The sequence below is a fragment of the Folsomia candida genome, unplaced genomic scaffold (assembly GCF_002217175.1).
Source record: "Folsomia candida strain VU population unplaced genomic scaffold, ASM221717v1 Fcan01_Sc003, whole genome shotgun sequence".
Lineage (NCBI taxonomy): Eukaryota > Metazoa > Arthropoda > Collembola > Entomobryomorpha > Isotomidae > Folsomia > Folsomia candida.
The window spans coordinates 831,302-858,343 of NW_019091195.1; the positions used below are offsets into that span (position 1 = coordinate 831,302).

Here is a 27,042-nt window from a genome sequence, read left to right on the forward strand (position 1 = left end):
GTGCTTGTCTGTGAAATCATTCCCATTGCCACAGGTTATTAGGCTCACTTCACGGGCTACACGAACACCGGCTTATGTACTTCAACGAGTGCTCAGTCTCTGGTTTTGATACACTAGTGAAGGATGCGAATTTCATGACATCTCAGCATGTCTCCTCAGTCTCCTCGACCGGAGTTTCCTGCATTTGATCTTCGACCAGGTGAATGAGACGTTGTATCGAGTTGGAGGCTAGGAAGTTGTGAAATCTCAAATATGAGTATTATGATATTCCAGGGATCTTTGTCTCATTTTACTGTGTACTGTCGTATTTAGTAATGAAGCATAAGGTCTGAGATAACTGACCCAGGCCGCTTTTGACAAAAAATTCTGTGGGCAGCAATTGTTGTACGATCTCATCATTTTCGCTAATCGACAAACAGACTTCAAAAAACATGGATAACTGTACTTTTCTAAACTCAAGTGTGTCGACTTTATCGCCAAATTTTACACTTTCCCTGCCACCAAGAAGAGCAAAATCCATGGGATTGTCCGACGTCGCAATCTATTCCACAGTGGGTGTGTTCTGTTTGGTCATTGACGTTATAACATTTTGGGCAGTAAGGTCACGTCGCGGGTAACACAGATTTCGAAATTATATACTTTATTATACGTTATAGATCTTATGTCCTCCTGATTTACAGACCGCCTACCAACTTCTCGATGCTAAATCTTTTCATCTCTTCCGTTATCGCTGTTGTTTACCCAATCGTGAAAATGCTTAAGGATAACCACCTTATAACAATTGGACCAAGCCCTTGGCTTTGCAATTGCTGGGGCTTCTTTCTACGTGAGTCAACCAATTCAATATGCAAATGTAGGGTAGTGGATAACCTAATATAACATTACCACGTTGCGTTACGATAAGTTCGCTAACGGCCTAATATTTATAATCATACTGTGATGATGAATGTGAGACTAGATGTTGTACATATTTACAATGTCCAACAAGCCATCGGCATTCTGGGCATTAATTACAGCCCTATTTGGGAATAAATTTAAATGCGGGTATGTAAAGCGAGTAAGTAGTGCGTGCCATAAATGCCTAAATCCCATGGGCTTGGACATTGTGTGTACAACTCTATTTGAGACATTCCTTAAGAATTACGAACACCATTTTGTTCATCATTATGCGATAAGCAGCTTTGTAGAGACAATTACTATTTACTTTGTCTGCTGGGGATGTCGTTGCTGCAGTGATGTACTACTTGTGTACTCTCATATTTTGATATACAGGATACTCTCTGGCGCTATTGCCCTCCACAATGGTTGGGATTTTCTACGAGATGACGAACGCTAAGAGATTAAGTCAGACTGGTACTATGTTAAAGGTCAAAGTCTTTCTGTCCGTGTGGGCGGCCACCTTTCTCCTCAGCTTGCCTGGATTGGGGACTTATCGTATGAATGAAGATAGTAACTGCTTAAAGGTATGTATGTGTGTAGGCTACTTTGTTACAATATCATGAATTCTGAGAAATAAGTAAATACGCATAACCATGAAGCCTTATTAGGGCAAATGTACCAAAGAGAAGCTTGGTCTTTATGAAAGCCCCGTGGTATTCCGTATAATCTGTACATGATTAATTCTACTGAATATAAAATAATTTCCAAAATCTTGAACTGCGAGATTTACCTATTCGGTATACCACAATTAAATTCGTTCACGCGGCTTCTGTATTGAATGTTTAATATTTTGAAGTATGTACATTTATGCATACAAGGTACAAATGTAAATATGCACATGTACACTTCTGTGCACGTACATACTTATTTCAACTATATAAAGATAAATAGTAGATGTGCAGGCACTGATAATGGAAAATACTTTTATTGCATTGCTTGTCAGTGTATGCAAATATGAGTTAATCATGTACCGACATTTCTTTATCTTCACAGGTTTGCATTATGGACTCGAAACTACTACAAATTACGTACGAGGGTATTTATACCTTTTTAATATCTGCTGTGCCATCTATTTATATGATTTTTGGTACGACATCATTTTTCTTATCTCTAACTTTTGGATCATCATGGAGTTAATTGTCTAACTTTTCATCATAATTGTAGCCTTGCATAACATGAAGTTTCGTCTCAATTTGTTACTATTTTGTCAGGTAGGTTGATTCGGAGAATTGTGACAAAACTTTAGTTATGGATAACCCGATTCCTTACGGCCTTCGTAAGAAAATTAAGAAAATCCGCTGGGCGTTCTTCTATATGGTTTTCTCTCTCATATTTTGGCTCCTTCCTGGACCATTTATTTTCATTGTTCGCCTCACCAGCAAGAAAGATTGGAGAGAAAGCGGGATAAATTTTACAGACCGTGGTTTAATTGGAACTATCATACACTGTTTTTATTCGGCACAGCTTGTGCTCCAACCCATATTTTTCCTCTATGCTCACAACCAGCTTAGTTTGTGGGACTGGTTGCAACGCTGTCCTCTCCTGAGTTTTATCTGCGCCAGGGCGATAAGGAGGAAACGAGAACGTCAGAGGAACACATTTGAAATTTCGTCCGTGATGAGGATGGAAACTTATGCAGCTACGAGTCAAATTCAGCCAACTTTCAAATATTGAAACCTTTTGTTGTTGCAAATATCGCATAGTTTTCTTTGTCCATATCTTAACTGGAAATACTGCCAAGTAGTAATTGAAGTGTACCTTTGAAGTCGTCATTTCAAAAAAATTCTGTCAACCCTCTGTCCATTTTTGTATTTATTGATATGGAAAAGTGATTTTGATAAATGTGATGTTCTAAAATTGGATGAAAAGTGTGATGTAAATGCTTACACATATAATAAACTAAACTAATCAAGAGCAATTAGAAACACGAGGAAAGAGTGCTTTTTATTAAGAAATACATATGCGTATTATGATCGGTAATCCTTTCAGTAAACGACCGTGGAATGAAATACGTAATGGGTCGCATTTAATGGCGACCCTAAATGACTGAATGGGATACCCTAAGAACTAAACCCTACGGTGGACTGAATGGCCTACCCTAACAGGTCGAAAATAATAGCTAATAACTGAATCTCGACCCTAAGGTTCTGATAGTTGATTTACATCATTTTTTAGGTAATTACATCTCGATTATAATTTATTAAGACCATTTCTCAGAATTGATTCTTAAATTAACCAAAAATTCGTCAACAACAAGGGCTCACTTGCATTTCTTTGGGCTCCTTGGTTCAAGTTTAAACCGAAGAGGTACGTTTTTGCAAATATCAGAGATATTGAAATCTCTGCAGATGTATCCTAGTCTGATTAAATGCTCACAAATATGCTGATTTTTAATTATTTGACAATTATATAGAGAAATCAACTAATTTGATTCTTGTCCTTGTGTGTACGGATTACATACACTCTAAATAAAAATAAGTAAAATTTACTCAAGGTTAAAAAGTGGATGACACAACCAAAAGATACAATTTATCCAACCGTTCTAAAAATTGGAATTCCAAAATTTTGTCCAAAGTTATGTACGTAAAATTTGTCCAACGGGTGGGTAAATTGTGTACAACGTTGTCTAATGTTCACCTTTTGGTAGTGTCATCTTCTTTTTACTCAATTGTGAGTAAATTTCATTTATTTTTATTTGGTATGTATAATTTAGTTATTAAAATATATTGGGACCTTAGGGTAAAGTTTAAGATAAATAAGGATGGTTATTGGCAAGTTAAGGAAGGCCATTCAGTCCAACGTAGGGTTTAGTATTTAGGGTATCCCATTCAGTCATTTAGGGGCGCCATTAATATTTGCCCATACGTAATACCATACGTCGTAAAGCGCAATTGATGGATTGGCGGACAAATGTGCAACGACATGCGTGTAAACGATAAGTGTTCACCCCATGTGCTTGTAATGAAAGTTTCTGAGTGAGTTGAAATTGGAAAAATGTTCAACAAGAGGGATCCTAAGGGGTGACTCATACTGTTAAAAGTAGAAGTTATGTGTCTTTTTTCCCCATGTATTTTAAAACTCCTTCCAACTTTCTCTGTGTAAAGTTGCTCCAATCAGAGTTGGACAGCGTGGAGAGCAACGAGGTGTGGACGATTGTCCGTTGTGAATATTATACTACGAGTTGAGAGTCTGAACCGAGAGGATCGTTATTTCATCTCTGGTCAATAAAAAGTTTTGATTAATTAAAAATCCCTAGGTGGAGAACACTTTAATTTAATCATTACAAGTATAACTTATGTCACTCTCATCACAATTGCACTTGACCAGGATTCTAATTCCGTATTATTAGCTAGCTGGTAGTTAGTTAGATAATACAACATTAGTGGTGACCTCGACGTGATTTGGTCGAGCTGCAATTTGATAAGTGAATAAGTGTTTGTGGTTCCTGCCATCACCGATAAGGATCAAGAAATCCGAGGTCACAGAAGGAGGAACATTATTAATACCGTGTAACTGCCGAGCCGACCAACCTTGTGTCCAGCGAGAGCCCTGCTGACCTGGCGAGGAGGAAGGAAGGAGTACACATTGTGGAGGATATCAACCATCTTGCCTCTTTGAGGACCCCACCCTGAGTATTCGGGGGATTACCAGGTGATATCCATTTTGATTATTCCTTACCAATTCTCGGGAAATTCCTTTGCTGAACCCGTGTGGAAGGACCGACCACAGGAAGAAATTTAGTAGCTGAATTATCACACGTCTGTTTGTCTTTCCTCTTTGAGGGCCCTATCCTAAGCATTCAGGAGTTGTTGAGGTCGTAGCGCCGAAAGAGATAAATTAGACGTGTAGCAAATTATAATATTTCTTTTTTGTTGGATTTGTTGATTTACTGAGATACCATGGAGCTGCTGAAGCAGGCCAGGAGACCAACTAGGACATCGATTACCAAAACCGTCAACGAAATGGAGACAGAGTTGGCGAAGGAGACACCAGATCGTCACAAGCTTGGTGTTCAGACGAAGAAGCTGGATAACTTACGAGTCAAGATGAACGACTGAGACTCTAAGATTTTGGAAGAGATGCAGAAACAAAAATGCAGTAATGAAGAATATGATCAAGAATGTGCGGAAATCGAAGTGTATGAAGATAAAATCCTCGATATCCAGCTCAAGGTTGGAGAACTGCTGCGTCCTCCGTCACCAGTATTTCCCTTACGACAAAGCAGTCCAACCAATAGTGCAAACTGGTACGACTCTGTTGCGGGATCTACATCAAAGAAGAAAACCTTCAAACTTCCCAAGATTCAACTCAAGAAGTTTTCTGGTGATTTGAAGGAGTGGCTTGGATGGTGGTTTCAATTCTCAAAAATTGATGAAGATGAGGAGTTACATCCAAGTGACAAATTCCAGTATTTATTGCAGTGCATGGTGGTTGGTTCCAGGGCAAGAGGACTCGTCGAAAGTTTCCCCATGACCGCTGAGAATTACCCCAAAGCTATCAACGCCCTGAAGGAGCGATTTGGCAAGGAGAAACTACTCCAACAAGTGTACGTTCGGGAACTACTGCGTCTGGTCATTACGACAGCCAAGTCAAAGGAACAGATAGTTTTGGCCGAACTTTATGATAGTGTGGAGACACAACTACGCTCGTTAGAGTCTCTTGGCATCAAGCCAGAACACACTATTCAGTTTTTGTTCCCAATGGTGGAATCATGCCTTCCTGAAGAAATCCTCATGGCCTGGCATCGAAGCCCACTACGGAAAGAAGATGGAAGCAAATACGTCCCACAGAAGAATGAACTCGACTTTCTCATGGAATTCCTCAGAGAAGAAGTGGAAAGTGAGGCAACAATGAAATTAGTGAAATCTGGATTTGAGTCGTCAGTGACGTTGAAGGACGATAAAGCAAAAGCCAGTAAAGGTGGTAAATTCTCAGATACTGTGAAATCTCAGAAGATCAAGGAAGACAACATTCCAACCGCCGCTGGACTATTTGCAGGACAGAAGCATTACACGTGTATCTTCTGTGCCAAGTCCCATCCCAGCCCTGAATGTTTTCTTGCACAGACGATGTCAAGAAAAGAAAAGGAAGACAAGATTAAGGAGAAGAGGTGCTGTTTCAACTGTCTCCAACCTAATCATCGGTCAACTGATTGCAAATCATTAGTGAAATGTATTTTGTGTGGGAAGAGACATGTGGTGTTAATGTGTCCCAGTCTCTCAAAGCAAATCTACAGTGATGAGGACAAGAAATCTCCAAAGAAGGATTCAGATTCATCATCATCAACAACAACAATGAATGGAATGGCTATGAATAGTCACACATGTTCCGGGGACGTTCTACTCCAGACTTTGGTGGTTCGACTTTACAATGACGACGGCAAATACAAATTAGCAAGACTCGTTTATGATAACGGAAGCCAAGGGACTTCAATTTGTGTGAGGACCGCTCAAGATTTGGGGTTGAAGCCAGTTGGGGAGAGCTGCTCTCGTAAAGTGCTTTACGGCGGACAGGTCACGGACATGCAGAAACATTACAAGTACAATTTACGAGTAACCAATATTGACGGCACAAATGGACGGACTCTGATCGCTATGGATGAGCCGGAAATTTGTGGGCGATTAAGCCGGGTTCCAAGGGGACCGTGGTTGAAGGAGCTCGCTGCAAAGAAGATTCGTCTCAGCGACTTCAAATCAGAAGATGCAGACATTGAAGTTTTAGTTGGCAGTGACTACTATGGCCAACTAATAACAGGACGTGTTGTTCAACTAAAGTGTGGACTGACAGCCATCGAGTCGGTATTCGGATGGACCCTGTGCGGAAGAATTCCCAGGCAAGAAAATACAGCCTCCGAGGTGCTATCTGCTGCCCTGATGTCATGTCAATCCAGTTTGTCTGAGTTGTGGAGTTTGGAAACTCTTGGAATCTGTGAACCTGCTCAAGTCAAGATGAAGACGGACAGGGAAGACGCAACCAGAAAACATTTTGAAGATACGGTGTCCAGACAAGAGGATGGACGCTATTCAGTTCGATTACCTTGGGCGGATGGAACTCCCGTTATTCCAAATAATAAATCAGTTGCTATGAAGAGATTGGAGTCCACCACCAAGAAGTTACGAGATGCTGGCAAATACGAAAATTATGACCAGATCTTTCAGGAGTGGTTGAAGGAAGGATTCGTGGAGAAAGTAAACGACACGTGTAGTGACCATGAAGTTGGAGTCCATTACCTCCCTCATCATGCGGTGTTCAAGCCACAAAGCCTCACCACACCAGTTCGTCCAGTTTTCGATGCATCATGCAAGACTGGAAGAAATCCCTCATTGAATGATTGTTTGGAGAAAGGCCCGAATAATCTTGAACTTATCCCATCATTGATACAAAGGTTCCGAGAGAAGAAAATCGGCGTCATCGCAGACATCCGTAAAGCATTTCAAATGGTCGGAGTTGATGAAATTGACCGTAATTATCTCCGGTTCTTATGGTGGGAGGATTACGCCGCGAAGAAAGTGCAAGTATTCCGGCACAAGCGAGTGGTTTTTGGTGTCAACAGCAGCCCATTCCTATTAGGAGCTGTGATATCATTACACCTTAATGGAGTCGCCGATGGAGCGACCGATGGAACGACCGATGGAGTGACCGATACCCGAAAGGAGATTGCACAGAAGCTATTAACATCCCTTTACGTGGACAACTGTGTTACATCAGTCAACTCCAAATCAGAATTTGAAGAATTTAAGACGACATCCATTCAGCTCCTAGCAGAAGCGAAGATGGACTTACGTCAGTGGGAGTGTGGCTCTGCGGAGGGATCCGGAATCGGCTCAACCGAGTGCGGGTTGGTGACTGGTGGAGACCACACCCCTCAAGAACTGACAAGTGTCCTAGGACTGAAATGGAACAAGACTGAGGACTACTTGATGGTAGAAGTGCCCAGAGTGGAGCTGCCAGAAGTAATAACTAGGCGTGTAATCTTATCCCAAGTACAGAAGATCTTCGATCCAATGGGATTTTTGAGTCCAGCGACTTTAATTCCGAAATTGATCCTCCAGAAGACTTGGGAGTCGAAGTTAACATGGGATGAAGATCTACACGTGCAAATCAAGAAGCAGTTTGTGGAATGGTGGAACCAAGCCGTGACTTTGGAGCAAATCCACATCCCAAGACATGCTATTACATCAACCAATCGAGAAGACCTGCAACTTCACACATTCTGTGACGCCAGCCAGGGAGCTTATTCGGCTGCAGTATTTGTGAGAGTTGACAGAGGAAGTGACGTGTCAATCCAACTTCTTCAAGCAAAGTCGAGGGTGGCACCGATCGACAAAGTAACAATTCCGAGACTCGAACTGCTGGGATGTACCATCGCTGCACGTCTCACAAAAGCAGTCAAGGAAGCCCTGTCCTATGAAGATATCCCTACATTTTATTGGAGTGACTCCACCACAGCCCTTGCTTGGATTCGGAGGAATGACGAATGGGGAACTTTCGTGGGGAATAGGGTGAAGGAGATCTGCTCACTTACGCGTGTAGAGCAGTGGCGCCATGTTCCAGGGAAGATGAACCCTTCGGACTTACCTTCGAGAGGATGCTCGCCAAGTGAACTACTTGACAGTCGTTGGTGGGAGGGTCCAGGGTGGCTCAAATCCTCCGAAGATCAGTGGCCGAAACCAACGAGTGAGGAGAATGAAGAACTCATCATGACGGAAGTTAAGAAGAAATCGATTGTTCAGATGAGCGCAGTGGATACCACCAAGCCGCTTTGGTATATTCACCATTCGTCCTTTACCAGAAATGTACGCCGTGTTGCATTAATCATGAGATTTATCAACAAGTGCAAAAAGAAAACTTCAGAAAGTGGAGTGTTGCAACGGTGGGAGCTTGATCAAGCCGAGAAGAAATTATTCATCTTTGTGCAGCAAGAAGCCTTCCCTAAATTTACGAGATCAACTAAACGTGAAGGAGAGGGAATAATTGCTGGCTTGAGAGTGACCGTGGAAGAAGATTCACGTTTAATTCAAGTCATGACCAAGCTCACCCATCGAAGTGAAGATACCAACATTTTCCGGAAACCGGTGTTACTCCCGAATTCGCATCCATTGGTGGAACAACTCATCACGGAAGAACACATCCACAATGGACATGCCGGGGCACAATTCCTAATGGGACGATTACGAGAAAGGTGTTGGATCATTCAAGGCCGAAGAGCCGTGAGAAAGATAATCAAGAGTTGTGTCATCTGTCGACGACACACTGCAAAGGCCCCCGTATTACAACAAGCTGCGTTGCCTGAAGATCGTGTCAAGAACGCCGGAGTATTTCAGACGACTGGAATAGATCTTGCTGGGCCGCTATTCTTGAAGGATGGGTCAAAAGTGTGGTTCGTCATATTTACCTGCGCCGTCTACCGAGCAATTCACCTGGAACTTGTCTCAACCATCAGTACGGACGCATTTTTGTTAGCGTTGTTCCGTTTTATCAGCCGCAGAGGCCGACCGTCAACTATCTACAGTGACAACGGTACCAACTTTGTGGGAGCGGACAACTTATTCAAGAAAATGGATTGGAAACGGATCGAGTCTGCTACACGTATAGCCAAGATCACCTGGAAATTCAACCCTCCTGCTGCAGCGTGGTGGGGTGGATTCTGGGAACGGCTCATCCGTAGTGTCAAGGACTTATTAAAGAGGATGCTGGGCCACGGCAAGTTGGATTACGAACAGCTTTTGACCTGTTTATGCAAAGCTGAAGCAGTAATCAACGCTCGACCACTTACCCTGGTGACCGAAGATCAGGACGATCTCATCCCCCTTACTCCATCAATGTTTATTCAAGACATCATGGAGACCAATTGTCCAGAAGTGGAAATCTTAGATGGAAGAGATCTTAACAAGAAGTACAAAGAGATGAAGACCTTACACGTTGAACTGCGCAATCGCTTCCGAAAAGAATATTTTGGGCAGCTAGTTCAACGCGGAAAATCCCAAAACCCACTCTCTTTCAAAATTGGTGACGTCGTTCTCATCGGAGACGACAACAAGAAGAGATTGGAGTGGCCGATGGGTAGAATTACCTACCTGTATCCCGGAAAAGACGGCATTATCCGAGTGGCGAGAGTCAAGACCGCTACTAATCAGTTCCTGCGGCCCCTCCAACGCTTAATCCCACTGGAAGTGTCATCTCATGTGGAACTTTCCCCAATCCCCAAGGAGATCATGGAGAAAGCCATCATTAAGAAAGAAGAAATTCAGTTTCAAGAACCGGAAGTCATCACCAGAACGGGACGACGTGTCAAGAAACCCACCCGATTTGGAATGAATTACAAGTGTATAAATAATGGTGCATAATATTTTAAGTATTTTATGAATGATAATTGCAATATGTATGTGTATGTAAAGTTTAAGTCATAAGTTTTCTTTTACTTTAATCAATTTATTACTTAGTTTCTTCCTTTTGTTGTTCACAAAAGGGGTGGGAGGATGTTAAAAGTAGAAGTTATGTGTCTTTTTTCCCCATGTATTTTAAAACTCCTTCCAACTTTCTCTGTGTAAAGTTGCTCCAATCAGAGTTGGACAGCGTGGAGAGCAACGAGGTGTGGACGATTGTCCGTTGTGAATATTATACTACGAGTTGAGAGTCTGAACCGAGAGGATCGTTATTTCATCTCTGGTCAATAAAAAGTTTTGATTAATTAAAAATCCCTAGGTGGAGAACACTTTAATTTAATCATTACAAGTATAACTTATGTCACTCTCATCACAATTGCACTTGACCAGGATTCTAATTCCGTATTATTAGCTAGCTGGTAGTTAGTTAGATAATACAACACATACCGATTTTCAGAAATTGTCGTAAAAATCAGAAATTCGGCACGGTGATACCTAATGACTTCTCATGAAAGAATATGAAGTTGAAATTGAGCAAATTGTACCCAGGTTGACGTTCCCAATAGTTCCCATACCGGTTTTTAGAAGTTGCTATTTCAGCTGAAGTTTGGTAAGGAGGCTAAAATGGCTTCTGCGGAACAAATATAACTTAATATTTAAAAGAAGTGAGCCCCCTGGTTCTGGTGAACAAGGGGGACACACTGATGGTTTTTATTTCTTTGTTTTTCCAAAATTTTTTCATTCAACAATAGGATTTTACACATTTATCGTTGGCATATTTATTGGGCTGCACATTTATCGGACTGCACATTTGTTGTTTACATTAGTGTACTAGTGTACATATTGTGTATGTACATCTGTCGGATGTACACAATCCGAAATGATGTCAGACAATTTTATGGTTTAGATTAATTTGTAATCAATTATATAACGAATCATTCGCAATATAAAACTACTAAATTTTGACGCATTTCATCGGCAATCAGAATTGACTCAGAATACCTAACACAGCCACAGATTAATTCAGTACTTCATTATGTTGTCTCTCAAAACTGTATTATTAGGTCAATGCTAATCTTGAACTGAATTTGAGCTTTTAAGGACGATATCTAGGAAACCTGTGTAGTTAGTTGTCGTGCATTTATTTTATTGTATTCCAGTCACGGTATGAGGAATTGAGGACTGGATAATCAATTTGCAATATTCAATCGATGAAACATTGCTGAAATACAGGCACAAACCTTTTTACCCCAAAAATGTTCCTTCTCGCCATCCTACTTTTCATACTAGGAATTTCTTCAATTATTTTGAAAAAGTTACAAATATCTTACTTCGAAAAAGTGGCTAGTTGGAGGAACTGCCTTATTTTCTGTATCATCTTACTTTTCCTTGGAACTATATATATCCAACAATTCAAGAATGAAGACAAAGGTAATGCGGTGAGGCCGAGGCCAATTCTAAGGCAAAATTCAAAAAATATTGCAGCACCATTAAAATCTGAGAGGTAAAATAAATTAGGTCCATCTTAATTTTAATGGTTGGACAAACTCCAATCTTCTGTTCACTTTCAGTCCAACATTTAAGCATGACATCACCATCCACGACAAATGGATTGTTGTCACATCAATCTCTCAACCAACACCCCAAGTTGAAAAGTTATCACAAATTGCAGGATTTAAACTGGTTATCGTCGCGGATATGAAGACTCCATTAAACTGGACCTTCTCAAATCCAGACACAGTTTTTCTATCGACTGAAACACAACTTCAGCTTGGTTACAAAGTGTTGAAATACTTACCGTGGAATTCATACACGAGAAAAGTGATTGGATACTTGTATGCAATTGAGCATGGGGCGCAAGTAATATACGACACAGACGATGATAATGCTCCCGATGACTTGGCTCATTTTGCGAACCATTTCGCATTCCATGCTAAATCTATAACGAGAGGTTTACTTGTGACAAGGTAATTCTTTAGTGGAAATAATGTTAATGTCACAATTTAATTTTTAATCTCTTTTTCTGATTTTCAGCCCAAACCACACCGAACTTGATCACAACCTCTTAAAAAATCCGTATGCCCACTTTGGTCAAACTTCCGTATGGCCGAGAGGCTACCCTTTGGAGCACATTGGTCTTCCTCATTCTAACGTCTACACGCTTTGTTCCAACCTTTCCACTCCGTTAATTCAACAAGGCCTAGTTAACGGTGGGTCTAAAAATAATTGATGGAAAAATGACATTATCCTCTAAAAGTAATGCATTCATTTATTTTAGGGGACCCCGACGTAGATGCTATTTTCAGACTTTCTCGAAAGAAATACTATTCCCCACTTGAAATTACCTTTGACACCTTCGCCCCGCCTGCGATCTATCCTCCAGGAATATTTGCTCCGTTCAACTCTCAAAATACGGTATTCCTGTACAACGCCCTGTGGTCACTACTTCTCCCAACGACGGTCGCCTTTAGGTAAATAATTTACGATTAATAAAACAGCCATATTTATTAAATGATACTAGTTAATGAACAATTTATTAGTTAATCTTATGCAAAAAAAGAACATGACAATTTTCACTTCTAAATGCAGTATTTCTATTGTTAGAGTCACAGATATATGGCGTGGATACTGGGCGCAACGCCTGCTTTGGGAGCTTGACAGTCATCTCGGGTTTTATTCTCCGCACACAATCCAACTCAGAAATGCTCACAATTATCTAAAGGATTTTGCAGAAGAGGATCAGATTTACAAACAGACGGGACATTTAGTGAAGCTCTTGTCCGAGTGGGAATGTCCTCAAAAAGATTCTTTTTTCGGATGCATTGTTGCTCTGACGGAACACATGGCAGGGAATGAAATGTGGGGGTTTGAAGAGGTATCCCTGGTGCAAGCTTGGCTTGAAGATTTGAAATCGGTCGGTTATAAGGAGCCAGAACGTGGACAACAATGGAAACGGAATACTAATTCTTCAAAAATACCTTCTCAAGGGACCCTCGCTATTTTCAATGGTGTTGATACGACAGTTAATGTTCGAGAGGATTCAGTGGTGAAATTAACAAGTTTCTGCAACTTTACAGTACCTCCAGCCTCACTGAATTCCTCCGCAAACGATACCAACAATATGAGACACGCAGCACCATTTGCTTCAACCCTTTTAATTGTGACGTTCAATATTCCACATTACAGCAACATTCCTCTCCTTGATTACATATATCGACCCTTTTATCCCAACATTCTGTATTGCGGAGATCTTAAAAGTGCGAAAGAGCTGGAAAACATTACTTCTCCCATCTCGTTCGTCCACGCCCCCATTTCCAACGGGTATTTCGCATATGATTGCGCCTTGAAAGCGATCGAGATGAGCTATTCTTCCGGTATCACATCGTACTTTGTTCTCTCGGACGACATACTCCTCAACTTTTGGAACTTCGAGAAGCAAGAAGTCATAAATATTCTTGACCCCGATGAAATGTGGGCTTATCGAGATCACTTCACCGATATTGATACCGCAGTTCCGTACAATTCTACTGTTTGGGGAGGATGGGGCTGGTGGAGGGGGCCGTATGGGTTAAATGCAACGATACAAGCGTTGCAAGCTATTTACTCTAGTGATGACGCTAACGTCGAAAAATATAGGAAAAACAGGGCAGAATTTGGCATAAACGAAACTGCAGGGACGTACGGAGAATCTGACATTTTTCAATTGCCTACGAGTAAACAAGAAATTTTCTATGCGGTGGGAAACATTTTACTAGAATCAAAAGTATTTTTAGAGATTGCGGTCCCCTTCTTGGTAAACGGAATTTCGCCTCGGGAAAGGGTGGGAAACATGTCCGGTCTTATTTTGTGGGGTGGACAGCGGGACACGGCATTAGACCAGTTTAAAGATGAAACTATATTAATACATCCCCTTAAATTGAGTGCCGTTGTGAGTGACGCTGGGATTAGAGGAAAATATTGTGACAAGTATGTCCGACGAGTTTTAAATAGTTATTAAACTCGTATAAGAATTTTTAAACTAAGTGAACAACATAAGAACATGTGTAATCAGAGAATTTTTGACTTCCTATCAAGATTTAATAGTTCGCAAAATCAATATGCAAATAATAACATATTTCAAAAGAGCCTACAGATACTTATCTGCTTATGTGCATACGTACATAGATACTACATAAAATGTATGCACATGTTCCTAAAAGTACTTGTATATGTAATCAAGGCTGTGTACGGTTATTGTACTTATGGAGAAAAGTATAAAAGGATGCTGCCAGATACCAATTTTTTTGTACATACTCTATTTATAATCTATTTATTTATTTTATAATCATAATCTATTTATTACCAAACTTTTGGTTGTAAGCTACATATCTATTAATATGAATGATGAATAAAAATACCTGGGTTGACTACTTTACAAATATAAACGCATATTTGCAATTCACTTATTAAATTACGAAGTTAAAATCAAAAGAGAGTTGCGTTCGGAAAGGAAACGAAGGTGGGAAGGAATCCCACTCACTTCAACTTAAGTTGACCAAATTGGATTAATTGAAGATAAGACCAGGCAAAACATCAAACCATGACTTATTATACATACACATGTTGGAATATATTTATGTACGAATAGATGCAGAACATACATACGATAGAGTGTTTGAATTCATGACCCATGAGTCATGTGTCATGTGGTTTGTTCATTTAGGCAAAATCAGGATATTCTCTTCAGCACACAAAATTATGTTGTCCCTTGAACTTAACGATTGCATCTTAATTTTATGAGTATGTAAAATGTTCGTCATGTACAAAATGTTTTATCAAACGCTCTGTTCTCACCATCCTGTAACCAGTTTGACTGTGTAGTACATTCCGTCACTTCTTCTCCGTGGTACGGGGTGACGGGAAGGCCGTATCAAATTATGTTGACGGTAGTAAGCAAATACTTACATAAATATCTACGTGAAAATGTGTATATGTATGTACATAGTTGCGCCATTATTATTGCAACTGCGCTAATGTACGGCTGGACTGTGTGAACCTATTTGATAAGCCGTTCATCATCAATACTATGTAGTTTGCTGAGAAAACATACAGAATATGCATCAGGAGACCAGCTACTATAAAATGAGACACGAGATTGCATTTGATGCTACGACTTGATTGATATTTCTGACTCATCAAAGTGAACAGTTGTGTTTATGCGTTTGCATGAGACTGACGCTTTCAGGAAAGTAAGAAAATTCATCCAAAACCAAACTGTAAGTTGGAAAACCAAATGGACACCATTACAGAAAATGAACTACTTCTTAAGGTAAATTATTAATTACCTGATTAGTTAATTGTACAATTTCTTAAATGTTGCCGATCACTAATGCTGCATTTGTAGTTTAAGGATCTCATGAATCAAGGCGATGGGGAAGAAGCCAAGTTCAAGGATTGTGATTATCTCAGATTTCTTCGAGGTAATGTTATGATTTGTAAATTGTGCTTACCTGTAATTTTTCACAACTATAAATTAGCCATGTTATGTTACAGCAAGAAACCATCAAGTTGACAAAGCAGAGCAAATGATGGCCAAGGTGAGAATTGTGAAACTGCATAAAACTGTAATAGTCAAACCTAACTTTTTACACACAATTTCCCGACAGCATTTGGAGTGGAGAAAGCAAGTCAACTTCGATACGGCGGATACTTGGGAAATTCCTGAAATAATGATCAACGGATTTCCGTATTTTTTGGATGGAGTGGATAAAGATGGACGATCTGGTCAGTAGATAATTTTTTAATCCAAATTTAGATACCAGACTTATTTGTTCTACTTCTTTCGCAGCTTTCTATTTTCCTGTGGGACGCTGGCAAATGCGGCAGCTAGTCGTGGGTGGTTACAAGTCAGAAATTGAGAGACATATGTACCATTCGATGGCCAAACTGGCGAAAATCGTTGAAAAGAGTAAAAGAGAACAGTTCGTAGTTATTGTTGATCTCGCTGGACTGTCGTATTGGCAGGTTGCGCATTACGATGGTGAGCAATATTTGGTATATGCTCGCGATTCAATTATGCATAAAATATTCTATGATTTGATTATTTTTTGCAGTTGTACAAATGATGTTACGAGTTTTGCGGGAGTATGAACAAAATTTTCCGGAACGACTGCATGCCGCCGTAGTAATTAATGGTAAAGATTTTAAATCGCTTGTGATTATTAATGCTGGATTATAATATTTTTCGTGCAATTAATTTTCAGCACCGTGGGCCCTCAATATCATTTTCCCATCCATAAAATCTGTCCTGACGGGAAATACCATTCAAAAACTGAAAATATTTGACAGCAATTCCAGCAATTTCTTGCCACATTTGTTGGACCTAGTCCCACCTAAAGGACTTCCTGACGGGTTTAGGGAACACAATCCCAAGCTCGTGAGCTTGTTGAGAAATGGTAATAACAACTGAAATGGATAACGAGTTATATGCAACTTGTAAATATGTAATAGTTTCCACTTTTTTCACGACAATTATTTCATTGACATCAAGTATTTATCTGTACAATCTTTCTTTTTTCCCTTAAAGTTCCACGGCAAATGACGACGTGTGGTCATGAGACTTGAGCCGCATACTTACCGCATACGACTCCCTCATGTGACTATGACTGCTATGGACTGTGAAACACGGACAACAAAGTTCTTCTGGGATTTCTAGATTGATAAGTAAATAACGCATGCAGATTTTCCTTGGCTTCTTAGATGAAGCTGTTATTTCCTTTCGCAGTGTTGTTTTTAGATATGTAGTTAAACCATTCGTGGGAAAGTGAGATTCCAAGGTTCACGAAGAGTATTTATGCATGTGGGATTGATACTGGTAGTGGTGTAATAAATAATTCTAATTAATTGTGATATATAGATTATAAGTAAGTACTACATACAAGTAGACATAAGTAATTGCGCAATAGCGGACAAAGAAATCAGTTGACTTGCTCAAAGTCTAGATGACCAGATTAATGATACGTACATACATATTTGCCTGGAACGTTGCATGTCACGTAAAACCGTCAAAGTCTACCGATAATTATTGCTGATCAATTATGTAACCTTGTATTTACAACTTAGATATTGACGATATTGTTAGTTTACGACAGAATAGTCACGTTATATGTACGTACATTGGATAATAATAACGTACTGATTACTGTACACCTGCATTCTCACGATGACACGATTAACTGTACTCTTTTAGGTAGCTGACTGCCTGGCCTACGTATACCAATTAACACTTGTAAATATATTATCTCCATAAATATACTGTAACATTTGCAAAACCAATTATGCAATTATGTATGCAGTTGAAATTTAATTTTGGATCTGACTATATGTGAAGTGAACTCATGAAATAAAAAATTGGGTGTAAATGTAATGGAAAAAAATGTGTCTTGGTTTGCGTCAGTTTTTATTAGTTGTCGAATAATGCTAATACTCGTCTTCATAGTTCATGTTGATAATACCAATCCACAAAGTATGACCCAAGTCCTAAAAGATCAAAAAAGCAGTGATACTCTTTCCCACATTTTACGTCAGAGTATTTCCCAGTCCACGCAGCCTTTTTGAAAGGTGACGATAATTCCAACTTCCTCATATCAATTTGTGATGACGATGAAGACGGCCTGAGAAAGAATTGTTTACTCGTCAGCAGATATTGTACGTAACATTTTTTTTCTTTGTAAAATTACATGGTTGCTATTACTTATTCTGCACAACTTACGGACATAAAAGTTGAAATGGAACAGCTAGCAAGCCATACTGCTTGTTATTTGGGAACCGATGCGATTCACAGACTGCACGTTGAATGCAACTCGTCCCATCAAGTCCAATTTTGTTGGAAAGGTCGGATGTTTTTGTCATAAAATTGAAAATTGTGGGAGATTCCATTAACCTTTTCAGCGAATGCTTGCTATCTGTTATTGACCCAAGACTTCGATCTGCCTCGGCGAGATCGGGATGTCGGACGGATGTAAAAATTGCAGGCAGGGCGAGAAACACGGTGGCAACGACGATTGCAAAAATACCAAAAATTGCCTGCAAAAGGTTATGGTTGTAATTTCTGCAGCGTATTTTTTGTGAGGTGCAGATAAGAAGATACCTGATTTGCCAAATCTAGATCTGTTTCCGTATGGGTAGATTTACGAGGAAGGGAAAAGGAGAAAAGGCTAATCGTGGTAGCGTAAGACGTGTTGAACAAACGGCGTTGTATCAATGGTGGATAGGAAACTGTTTCCTGTGAAATAAATGGAAATTCAAAATTAGTCACTATTTTAAAATATGAAAATCTTTCTCACCTCATTTGACGGACTAAGGAGCAAATCAGTCAAAGTGTCCATATTCTGCGGATATGCTACTTTTACGTGCAACATAACGAAGAACAAAAATATTTGGCGTGAACCAGTCATTTCAGAAAGTCAAAAATGCTACGAGGTGGATATCAAGTTGAGATTATCTGGATTATTTTACAGAGAAATTTGAAGCTCAACCTAGCAATCTGGGGACTACCATTTTGACTACATAACGCCTTATGCTAGTGAATAATTTAAACCCGCGTCAAGTAATAACAGGACAAAAATTATCGTCGAATAATGATTTTAATGCATGCGTACCTAAATACATAAGAAGCCAGCTAACCTTAACATTTCAATTTTTATAACTTTGTTGTAGTATACATAGCTGTTTATATTTTCATGTTGTGTTCTTATTACGCATTACAAAAGTACTACTTCCAAAAGTGGCAAGCAATTAGGTACACACGTCTAATTCATCATATCCATCCAGGATCTCATTCCACTTTGTTTGTTTCCCATGCTGTCTGGTTTCTCAAAGCATGTCAAAAGGCTGTAAGAAGATTACTTGGGATTAATCTGTCTGCATCATTAATACAAATTTGAGCTTGCTCTGAACATGTTTGATGAATGAATTGTTTGTTGCAGCTTTGCCCCTTGTGTAATGCATGTTTGTGCAGTTAGTTATCTGAATTTGCGATGATGGAAGATCTATTGTGTGCTTAGAGACTATTGCGTCGTTTGCTTTCACTAAACACAGAGAATATGAATTAAGACAATGATGTATTAATAATTACATAGTAATCCTAAGATGGTGACAGTGATGGAGAGATTACAAAGTTACCATCACAGTGCAAAATTAATAAGTAAAGATGCTTTTAGAAAGATCCAGGGAAATTTCGGTTCCAAATCGTCTACTACTTTTGTATCAGCCAAAGGAAAAATAAAGTGCTTGCTTCAAGTCAGCAATTTTTTCACAAACCATGCACATCTTTGTCATGCATTGTTTCTCACAATTTGCAGAGAAAGCATATCTCCAGCCAAATTGACTACAAAAAGCAACGTACATATATTACGTAGTATTTACGACTAACTTTTTTATTTATGCAAGCCCAACTCTTGCCTAAACTTAATCAGGATGAAAGCAAAGTCAAACTCGTATTCGGACGTATGCATGCATGCAACTCTAAATCTGGGTGGTACGAATAATAGTACCGCATCGCAATCCGAGAAATCCTATCTCCTTTTCTTCTCATGAAATGTATGTATAACTGTGAAAGTAAGTAATATCTGTGTCAGCTCGCTTGGTCCCTTTCAAGTCTAGCGTGAAATTGTGTGCCGAAGATTATCCTTCCTTTTTTGAAGAAGAAACGATTTATTTCACTTCTCTCCTACAATGATTACCTGTCTCCCTTTTATCTGCGTGTGGAAAACGACGACACTTTTTGTTCCTAGTTAAACGAGCAATAAATCATCTTGCTTCTTGGAGGGTGCACGCACGTCAACTCCCGTGCTTTCATTCATACTTAACATGGTGCTACCAGGCACGGTTAGTTACCTACGTGTAGATACATATAGCCTGCACAAAATTGTTTATCTCGCATCCACTCCACGGCCATTAATCTATATTCATGGCAAAGCAAAAAGGATGAAAGTATGTGCAAAAAATAAAACAAGGCCGGAAAAAAATGGTGAGAGTCGATGTAGTGAAAGAAGCAAAGAACTCTCTGGTGAGATCTTGTTGGCTGCTTGCTGGCGACTTTCCCATGAATCCCCCAAGCCAAATCAATCCCGTGTTCGTGTTCCTTGATTTTTTTTATTAGCGAGTACCTCCGGCACCTCGGCTGCAGGAAGAATCAGAATACAAAAACGTAGTTAGTTAAGTGCTTGGTTATATGAGAAGAGGATACGGAAGAAATCTATACGATCGGGGCGGGGATCGGGTGTCCAATCCTTGCGGCATGAATTAAATTACTGCTTTCTTTTCTTACTTATTAGGTTTGCTATAGAAGTGCAAACTAGCTGAGAGTTGTGCATATACCAGAATTGAGTACGAATACGAATTTTTGCAGCATATTGTAGAAAACTTTTATCAAACTGATTTCGTCAAGTATGTAAACTAAATAATTTCATCGATGGTCATATGTACATACGCTTTACCAAAATATCATCACTATTTTTTGACACACACAGAACAAATATTTTTTCAATTACCCTGTAAAGTAATATATTTGGGTCGATGAACCTCACCAGTAGCCACACTTAGGTACACATAGTTAGTCGGGATGAATATTTGAAACGTGCAGCTGCTCAAGTACAAAAGGCTTACACACATACGTATATCCTTCCTCTGCGCTCATTTTATTTCCATGCATATCTTCTTCAAAGTTGTATATCCGACGGGAGGGTAGTTTGCTGTTAGAGACGTTTGTGGTGGTGAAAGGTGGGATCGGATTGAATATCGCATGCATACGGAGAAAGAGTTTGTTGAGGTGTGAATCGTGATGAGCTGAGTTCACCCGTGGGGATTTTTTGCTTTGCTTTTCCATTAGTCCCAAGAGTTAACGATGCCGAGCATGAGGCAGGCGAGCAGAAAGTGAGGAAAAGACAGAGAGAAGAGAGGCAGGTTTGCTTTCAAAGGTGAGTGAGCTATGAGCGACGGAATTATATAATATTCATGCCTTCATATGTACAGTTTTGTCTGATGGAGGTGCAGCACGAGGACTGATAGCAAAGGAATAATAAGTAACAATGTTGTAACGGGATGGGAGATTTCATCCCATTTTCGCTTAATGTACATCATTTGTCAACTAACCGCATAATGGAGTAGCTTCATGTCCGACAGTGTAAATATGTGTTGACATGAAAGAATGCATTATCCATGCTCCTCTCAGGGGGGACACTAATAAATTGAATGTTTTCCACTAAAAGCATATAGTTAGAGCATAGGATGGAGACTGGAAAATGTGTCACTTTGCTACTACCTCTTGTGTTACTGCCTATTGGTTCGGAATATCCGTCCGAAGGGTAATATTCCATTATTTCTCATTCGTCCTATCTAGTAACCAGCCAGGCAGGAGAGCCACATAAGCTCGAGTGGAGTTCAGTTGGGTGAGTTGTCACCATGCTAAGGCTGCAAAGGAGAGGAGGAGAAAGTGAAAGTGGAGAAAGTTTTGCAGGAGACAGAACTTAAGCCAGCCACCAAGTAGCAGCAGAAGCATAGGCCACCCGAGCTGAGTTGGTTGCTCATTGTCAGTTTTGCCTCCTACTTGCACTCTTGCCATGTATGGTCCGTATTATATGCTCACATCCATCCACTACTGTACTCTTATTCACCCGGAACCAACTTTTTCCGGTGGAATTCGGGAGGGAGTTTCTCTCTCGTCTTGTCAAAGTCTCTGAGAGCTGGGAGCTGTGATTCTGTGATGGTCTTCCTCTTATTCTTCTCTCTCTCTCTCTCTTTACTTTCGCAGTTGGGAGGACAATGGAATATTTTTGCAATAACTTTTCCAGCTCAGAGGCGATATAACAAGAGAGCAAACTAGATCTCAACAGACCACATCTTCCTCTTCTGGAGCTCTTGTTTGTACTTGGGCCGAGCTGAGAGAAAGCATCGCGGTGGTGATCGTCGTCGTCGTAAGTAGTTGGACAGGAAACATAGTTTCAGACACGCACAGAAAGAAAGAGAGAAAGTCCGTCTCGTGAAAAAAGTAGGAGTTGATTATTACGTAATGTGACGACGAGTATAGCAGTTTTGCACACAAACAACGTGTTGTTGTTCTTTTTCTCCTCTCGTCGCATCGCATCTGCCACTTTCATCCTTTCCAATGCTCATCATAGTGAATTGTTTGCTCATATTGGTTTTGTCAGATTTGGGTGAGTGTATATATGTCGTTCGTAATAAAGAGAAGGAGAGAATGACTTTGCTTCCGTTCAGGGGAGAAAGTCGAGACGAGAGAGAGAGAGATCATTTTGATGATGAGATTTCTTTGGAGAAAGTAATAACGAGTTGTTTGTTTTTGTGTGGGAAGGTTGCGGGACGCCACATGCGAAGCGGTTGTACGATGACTTAGTAATAATATTAATTTTCCGTATTATTATTTTCCGTGCTAATATTATCGGTATTCGGTACGAATGTTTAATATAAATACCAATCTAGATCAGCAATTATAATCCACTAATACGTCCGGTGGCCAATGATTCTGACAGAGTCGCGATCAAGCTGGGTCTCAAGTTATCACAGATTATTGACGTGGTATGTGACGTGGATTTAACAAATAGAATGATAATATTGGGTTTGCATCTTCATGTATGTATTTACGTGATATGTGATTTTAGAGTTTTTTCCCCTTTTTTTGCAGAACATGAAAAACCAGATTCTTACAACAAATGTGTGGGTTGAACAAATGTGGATTGATTACAAATTAGTTTGGGATCCAGATAATTATGGTGGAACGAAGGAGCTGTACATTCCATCGGAGAAAATTTGGTGTCCGGATATAGTTCTGTTTAATAAGTAAGTGCTATATGTGTATGGCAATTTTTATTGCTGACTGGCTAATTTATGTACTAAAATTATTTTTAATGTTTTAATAGTGCGGATGGTAACTATCAGGTATGACAGCAGTTAATATATATCACCATTGTACATGGTTGGTTTTGCTAATATAAATAATTATCTGATTATGTGCCAAATAATCAGCCGAACACAATGGCGAAGGCAACAATACATTTCACCGGACTAATTGTCCTCACACTTCCGGCGATTTACAAATCATTCTGTGAAATAAACGTGGAATACTTTCCTTTCGACGAACAGGTAAATAATATTTTTTCTGTTTAACCAGTGAACATTGAACCAAATTCATCAGGACATACATATATTGAGCCTATGTCGTAATGTACGATTATATTATTTAAACAGACTTGCTTTCTGCGATTTGGATCATGGTAAGCACCCATTTAATTTGCAATTCATAGAATCCTTGCATTAATTCACTGATAAAACGCAGGACTTTCGACGGGAATGAGGTATGGAGTTGGTTAGCATAGTTTGATGAGAGGTCAAAATATGCATGTATTTAGATGCATATTCTAATATATTTTGTCGTACCTAGGTTGATTTGCAACACCTTTTTCAAGAGTCGGATTCAGACGTTGTTCAAGTTGGAATAGATTTGACAGAATTTCATCTCTCCGTGGAATGGGATCTGTTGGAAGTTCCATGCCGTCGAAATGTAATTTTTGACTAAATCAAATTTTTATATGGTTTCATAAGTTATTAATTATTCATAAGTTGACTTGAGCTTTAATTTTTATTAAAAGGTGGAGACTTATCCTTGTTGCGATGAGGTGTGATTTATATTTTAAACACCATTAAGAACAAGAGACTATTTTTACTTATGAATTTACATTGATTTTGCAGCCCTACATTGATCTCACGTTTAATATTACGATTCGCAGAAAAATGATGTTTTATACGGTTAATCTCATTGGTTAGTCAATCTATTTATATTACATATGAACGGGTCATTACTCTAATAACTAATGCGTTCAATATCGATTTTTCAGTGCCAACGGTTATAATTTGCTTCCTGACGGTTCTAGTTTTTTACCTTCCTTCCGATAGTGGCGAAAAGATAGCTCTCTCGATTAACATTTTGGTTTCGTTGAGTTGGTTTTTTCTCCTGTTGGACGAAATCATTCCCCCGACGTCTCTAGCAATACCGTTAATTGGAAAGTATCTCTTGTTCACGTTTCTTCTCGTGGTAACGTCGGTATTTTTGACGGTGGGCGTTTTAAGTGTACATTTCAAGTAAGCAGACAAGAATTAATTGCTATTGAATTGATGCAATTGTGCAACAAATTTCTATAATCGATGGACTCGAACTTGGTTGCAGGGGTTCTTCCTCACAGAAAATGCCACCCTGGGTATTATTTAATTTGAAGTTTGTGTTTTTCGATATGTGGGTATAACAAATATGTATAAACGGGTCTACAGGTTCACAACGTCTTTCTCCACGTATTACCAAGAATTCTTCGCATCCAACGACCAGATTGGGATCCTAGATACATTCCGTTGATAAAGAATAGAGAAATGTTTCCAGCTTTGAAAAACTTCGAGTTGGGGATGAGATATGCGTATAGTGCGAGGTAGGTTATAGGTCTTTGTCCTTAAGGTGTAATGGGATGACGCATTGATGCGTCATAAATTTCGTATCTCACTCTACCCCTATTAAATGTCCTTAAATGCATATTTCTAAACCAAGCTCACCAAGTTCATGAGCTTTGAAAAATATGTATGCAACTTTTGATACTTCATTGTATAGTAAAGTTATTCTACAAAACCTTGAACTCAAAACCATGAAATTGATTCCATTTTCGAAAATTCATTTAAAGAAATTAAATATATTTGTAGGGGTAGAGTAATTAGATAAAAACATATATAGAGCATCAACGCGTCATCCTATAGCGCCTTAACTTATAGATTGGTGACATGGTAAGGTGGGCGGATTAATGAGTTTCTACATTGTTCTCCCAGTAATGTGGGCAGAGTCACGGATTTTTCTCCAGTCAATATTCGAAGGCCTTTGTCCGACCTGGATTTTCCGAGACAACGAAGAATTTTTGAGAGTGAGTGGGAATTTATGTGCGGTTATGAAAACTTGTAACTTTTCTTATAAAAGCAATCTCTTTCTTTCTGTTTCGCAGACTTGAACAAACGTGTTAGCCCCGAGGTTTTGTCAGCAATTGAAAGTGCAGAGTATTTGGCTCAACATATTTCCAAGCAGATTGATAAGACAAAGGTGTGTTCTTGCATTTCACAGTAAAGTTACATTTGTTGATAGTGAATACGATAAAAGAAATGCTCTCGTTACAGGAAATTGATGATTGGAAGTACGTGGCGATGGTTCTCGATAGGTTATTTCTGTGGATTTTTACTCTAACTTGCTGCTGCGGAACGGTGTGGATTATTCTGCTAGCCCCATCTTTAACCGACGCTAGAATTCCGATTGACCAAGAACTTTCCCGGGATAAACATATGAAATGGACATAAAGCAGTCGAAATAACAATTAGTATTGTTATGCATACATCGCTCAGGAATCATTGTCCCGTAATAATAATGTCCCAATAATTTTGTATTACATACTAGCAAATAAGAAATTAATTAAACCCCGTGCCAAAAAAAACGAAAGAAAAGAAAAATGCCGTTGTAACGATATCTTTCCTCTAAAACCAAATCAATGAACAAAGCCTTTCACCCAAGACAAATTATAGCCCCGCATGCATATAGTACAAAACCCAAAAAAGTATGCAGTTTATTGGTCTATAACTATGATCAATTGTTTACTCAATAATAATTAGGTAATACTTTGTATGAAAAACAATTAAGTAATTAAGTACTGTGTTCAGCGGAAGAATAGGAAAGTTTGTGTAGTTCTGGAATCAAGACTTTTTGACAGACGAATTTTTCCAGTAGAAAGAAAAAGTGAAAAGTGTGTATTTAAAATCTGTAAGACGAAACCTTAACTAGAACAAATTGATCCATAAACTGTTGGCCTATGTAAATTCGAATTTATGAAAAATTTAAATTATTCAATACCTATTTCGATTGTGCATATTATGTAGGTTTTCTTTGATACTGATTTCTGATTTCTGATTTCTTCCGATATGGGTCCATCCAAATAAAAAAAAACAACCTATAAATATATTTACCTTATAGAATTACAGTCCAAATTCAGATAATATGAGATTTGTTATTTTAGGTCAAATTTTTTGCAATCCATATTGTAACCTACCAAGCCAAATTATTATTACTAAAAATTACCAGTAATAATTATGATATGAAAAATTGTGAGCGAAAAGATTAGCAAAATATAGAATCGGATAGTAATAATTTGGAGGCATGAATTGTGACAGTAGAAATTTGTACTCTACCTACGCAACTAAATTACATGCAGCCAACGACATTAAGAAAAATTTAGTCATGTCAAGAGAATAACTGATAATAAGTAAGAGACATTTACACGTATGTTATTACTAATTGAAAAGTAGAGATTAGAAACCTTGACTGACCCCGAAGTAGACTGAGCAATATGAGAATAATGGTAATCCTGGCGAATTTAGAAAACATGTAGAAGACATAAATACATATGTATGTAAGTAAAACGGATAACAATAAAAATAAAAAAAGTACTACAAATTTCCTAAACGTTTTACATCAAGTACGTGCGCCTCGTTCATTTTTGCACTTGCATTGCTTAAAGGTAATGATCATAATGAAACAAAGGATTCCACCACGTCTTGTCCAGCACGAAAAGCGTACATAGATGCACCATCTCCACGCTCAGGTTGCTTGGTTTGCGAACACCGTATAGCAATTTTTTGTGCCCACTTT

At 39.1% G+C, this 27,042-nt stretch overlaps 6 protein-coding genes across 7 annotated transcripts; 5 read left to right on the forward strand and 1 right to left on the reverse strand.

The window, feature by feature from the left end:
• Positions 1-221: 221 nt before the first annotated feature.
• Positions 222-2,842, forward strand: LOC118435040. Its single transcript, XM_035850092.1, has 5 exons — positions 222-613; positions 681-826; positions 1,273-1,463; positions 1,933-2,026; positions 2,155-2,842. Exons 1-5 carry the CDS (start codon positions 432-434, stop codon positions 2,157-2,159), a joined length of 618 nt encoding a protein of 205 aa, XP_035705985.1. The 5' UTR covers positions 222-431; the 3' UTR covers positions 2,160-2,842.
• A 2,176-nt stretch (positions 2,843-5,018) lies between these two features.
• Positions 5,019-10,286, forward strand: LOC110845573. Its single transcript, XM_022092020.1, has one exon. It carries the CDS (start codon positions 5,019-5,021, stop codon positions 10,284-10,286), a length of 5,268 nt encoding a protein of 1,755 aa, XP_021947712.1.
• A 114-nt stretch (positions 10,287-10,400) lies between these two features.
• LOC110845574 (probable glycosyltransferase STELLO2) lies at positions 10,401-14,743 on the forward strand. Its single transcript, XM_035849325.1, has 5 exons — positions 10,401-11,829; positions 11,897-12,292; positions 12,360-12,535; positions 12,604-12,796; positions 12,930-14,743. The coding sequence occupies exons 1-5, from the start codon at positions 11,582-11,584 to the stop codon at positions 14,320-14,322; spliced, it is 2,406 nt and encodes an 801-aa protein (XP_035705218.1). The 5' UTR covers positions 10,401-11,581; the 3' UTR covers positions 14,323-14,743.
• Positions 14,744-15,389: 646 nt separating this feature from the next.
• Positions 15,390-17,732, forward strand: LOC110846530 (SEC14-like protein 4). 2 transcript variants are annotated; one of them, XM_022093313.2, is made up of 8 exons: positions 15,390-15,633; positions 15,709-15,784; positions 15,858-15,901; positions 15,971-16,088; positions 16,153-16,344; positions 16,418-16,498; positions 16,568-16,807; positions 16,891-17,732. In XM_022093313.2, exons 1-7 carry the CDS (start codon positions 15,598-15,600, stop codon positions 16,771-16,773), a joined length of 753 nt encoding a protein of 250 aa, XP_021949005.1. In that variant the 5' UTR covers positions 15,390-15,597; the 3' UTR covers positions 16,774-16,807; positions 16,891-17,732. The 2 variants fall into 2 exon arrangements, with proteins under 2 accessions (XP_021949005.1, XP_021949004.1); XM_022093312.2 differs by having other exon boundaries at positions 15,396-15,633; positions 16,568-16,759.
• Positions 17,733-17,744: 12 nt separating this feature from the next.
• On the reverse strand, positions 17,745-19,092 carry LOC110846531. The gene is made up of 4 exons (XM_022093314.2): positions 18,650-19,092; positions 18,454-18,588; positions 18,076-18,389; positions 17,745-17,977 (listed from the first exon to the last, which is right to left on the reverse strand). The coding sequence occupies exons 1-4, from the start codon at positions 18,758-18,760 to the stop codon at positions 17,797-17,799; spliced, it is 741 nt and encodes a 246-aa protein (XP_021949006.1). The 5' UTR covers positions 18,761-19,092; the 3' UTR covers positions 17,745-17,796.
• Positions 19,093-21,898: 2,806 nt separating this feature from the next.
• LOC110846529 (acetylcholine receptor subunit alpha-like 1) lies at positions 21,899-26,863 on the forward strand. Its single transcript, XM_022093311.2, has 17 exons — positions 21,899-22,519; positions 22,675-22,715; positions 22,803-22,898; positions 23,005-23,159; positions 23,240-23,258; positions 23,346-23,462; positions 23,568-23,593; positions 23,656-23,674; positions 23,761-23,880; positions 23,969-23,995; positions 24,069-24,138; positions 24,215-24,458; positions 24,544-24,574; positions 24,645-24,796; positions 25,185-25,276; positions 25,355-25,449; positions 25,524-26,863. The coding sequence occupies exons 1-17, from the start codon at positions 22,471-22,473 to the stop codon at positions 25,698-25,700; spliced, it is 1,530 nt and encodes a 509-aa protein (XP_021949003.1). The 5' UTR covers positions 21,899-22,470; the 3' UTR covers positions 25,701-26,863.
• The last annotated feature ends 179 nt before the right edge of the window (positions 26,864-27,042 follow it).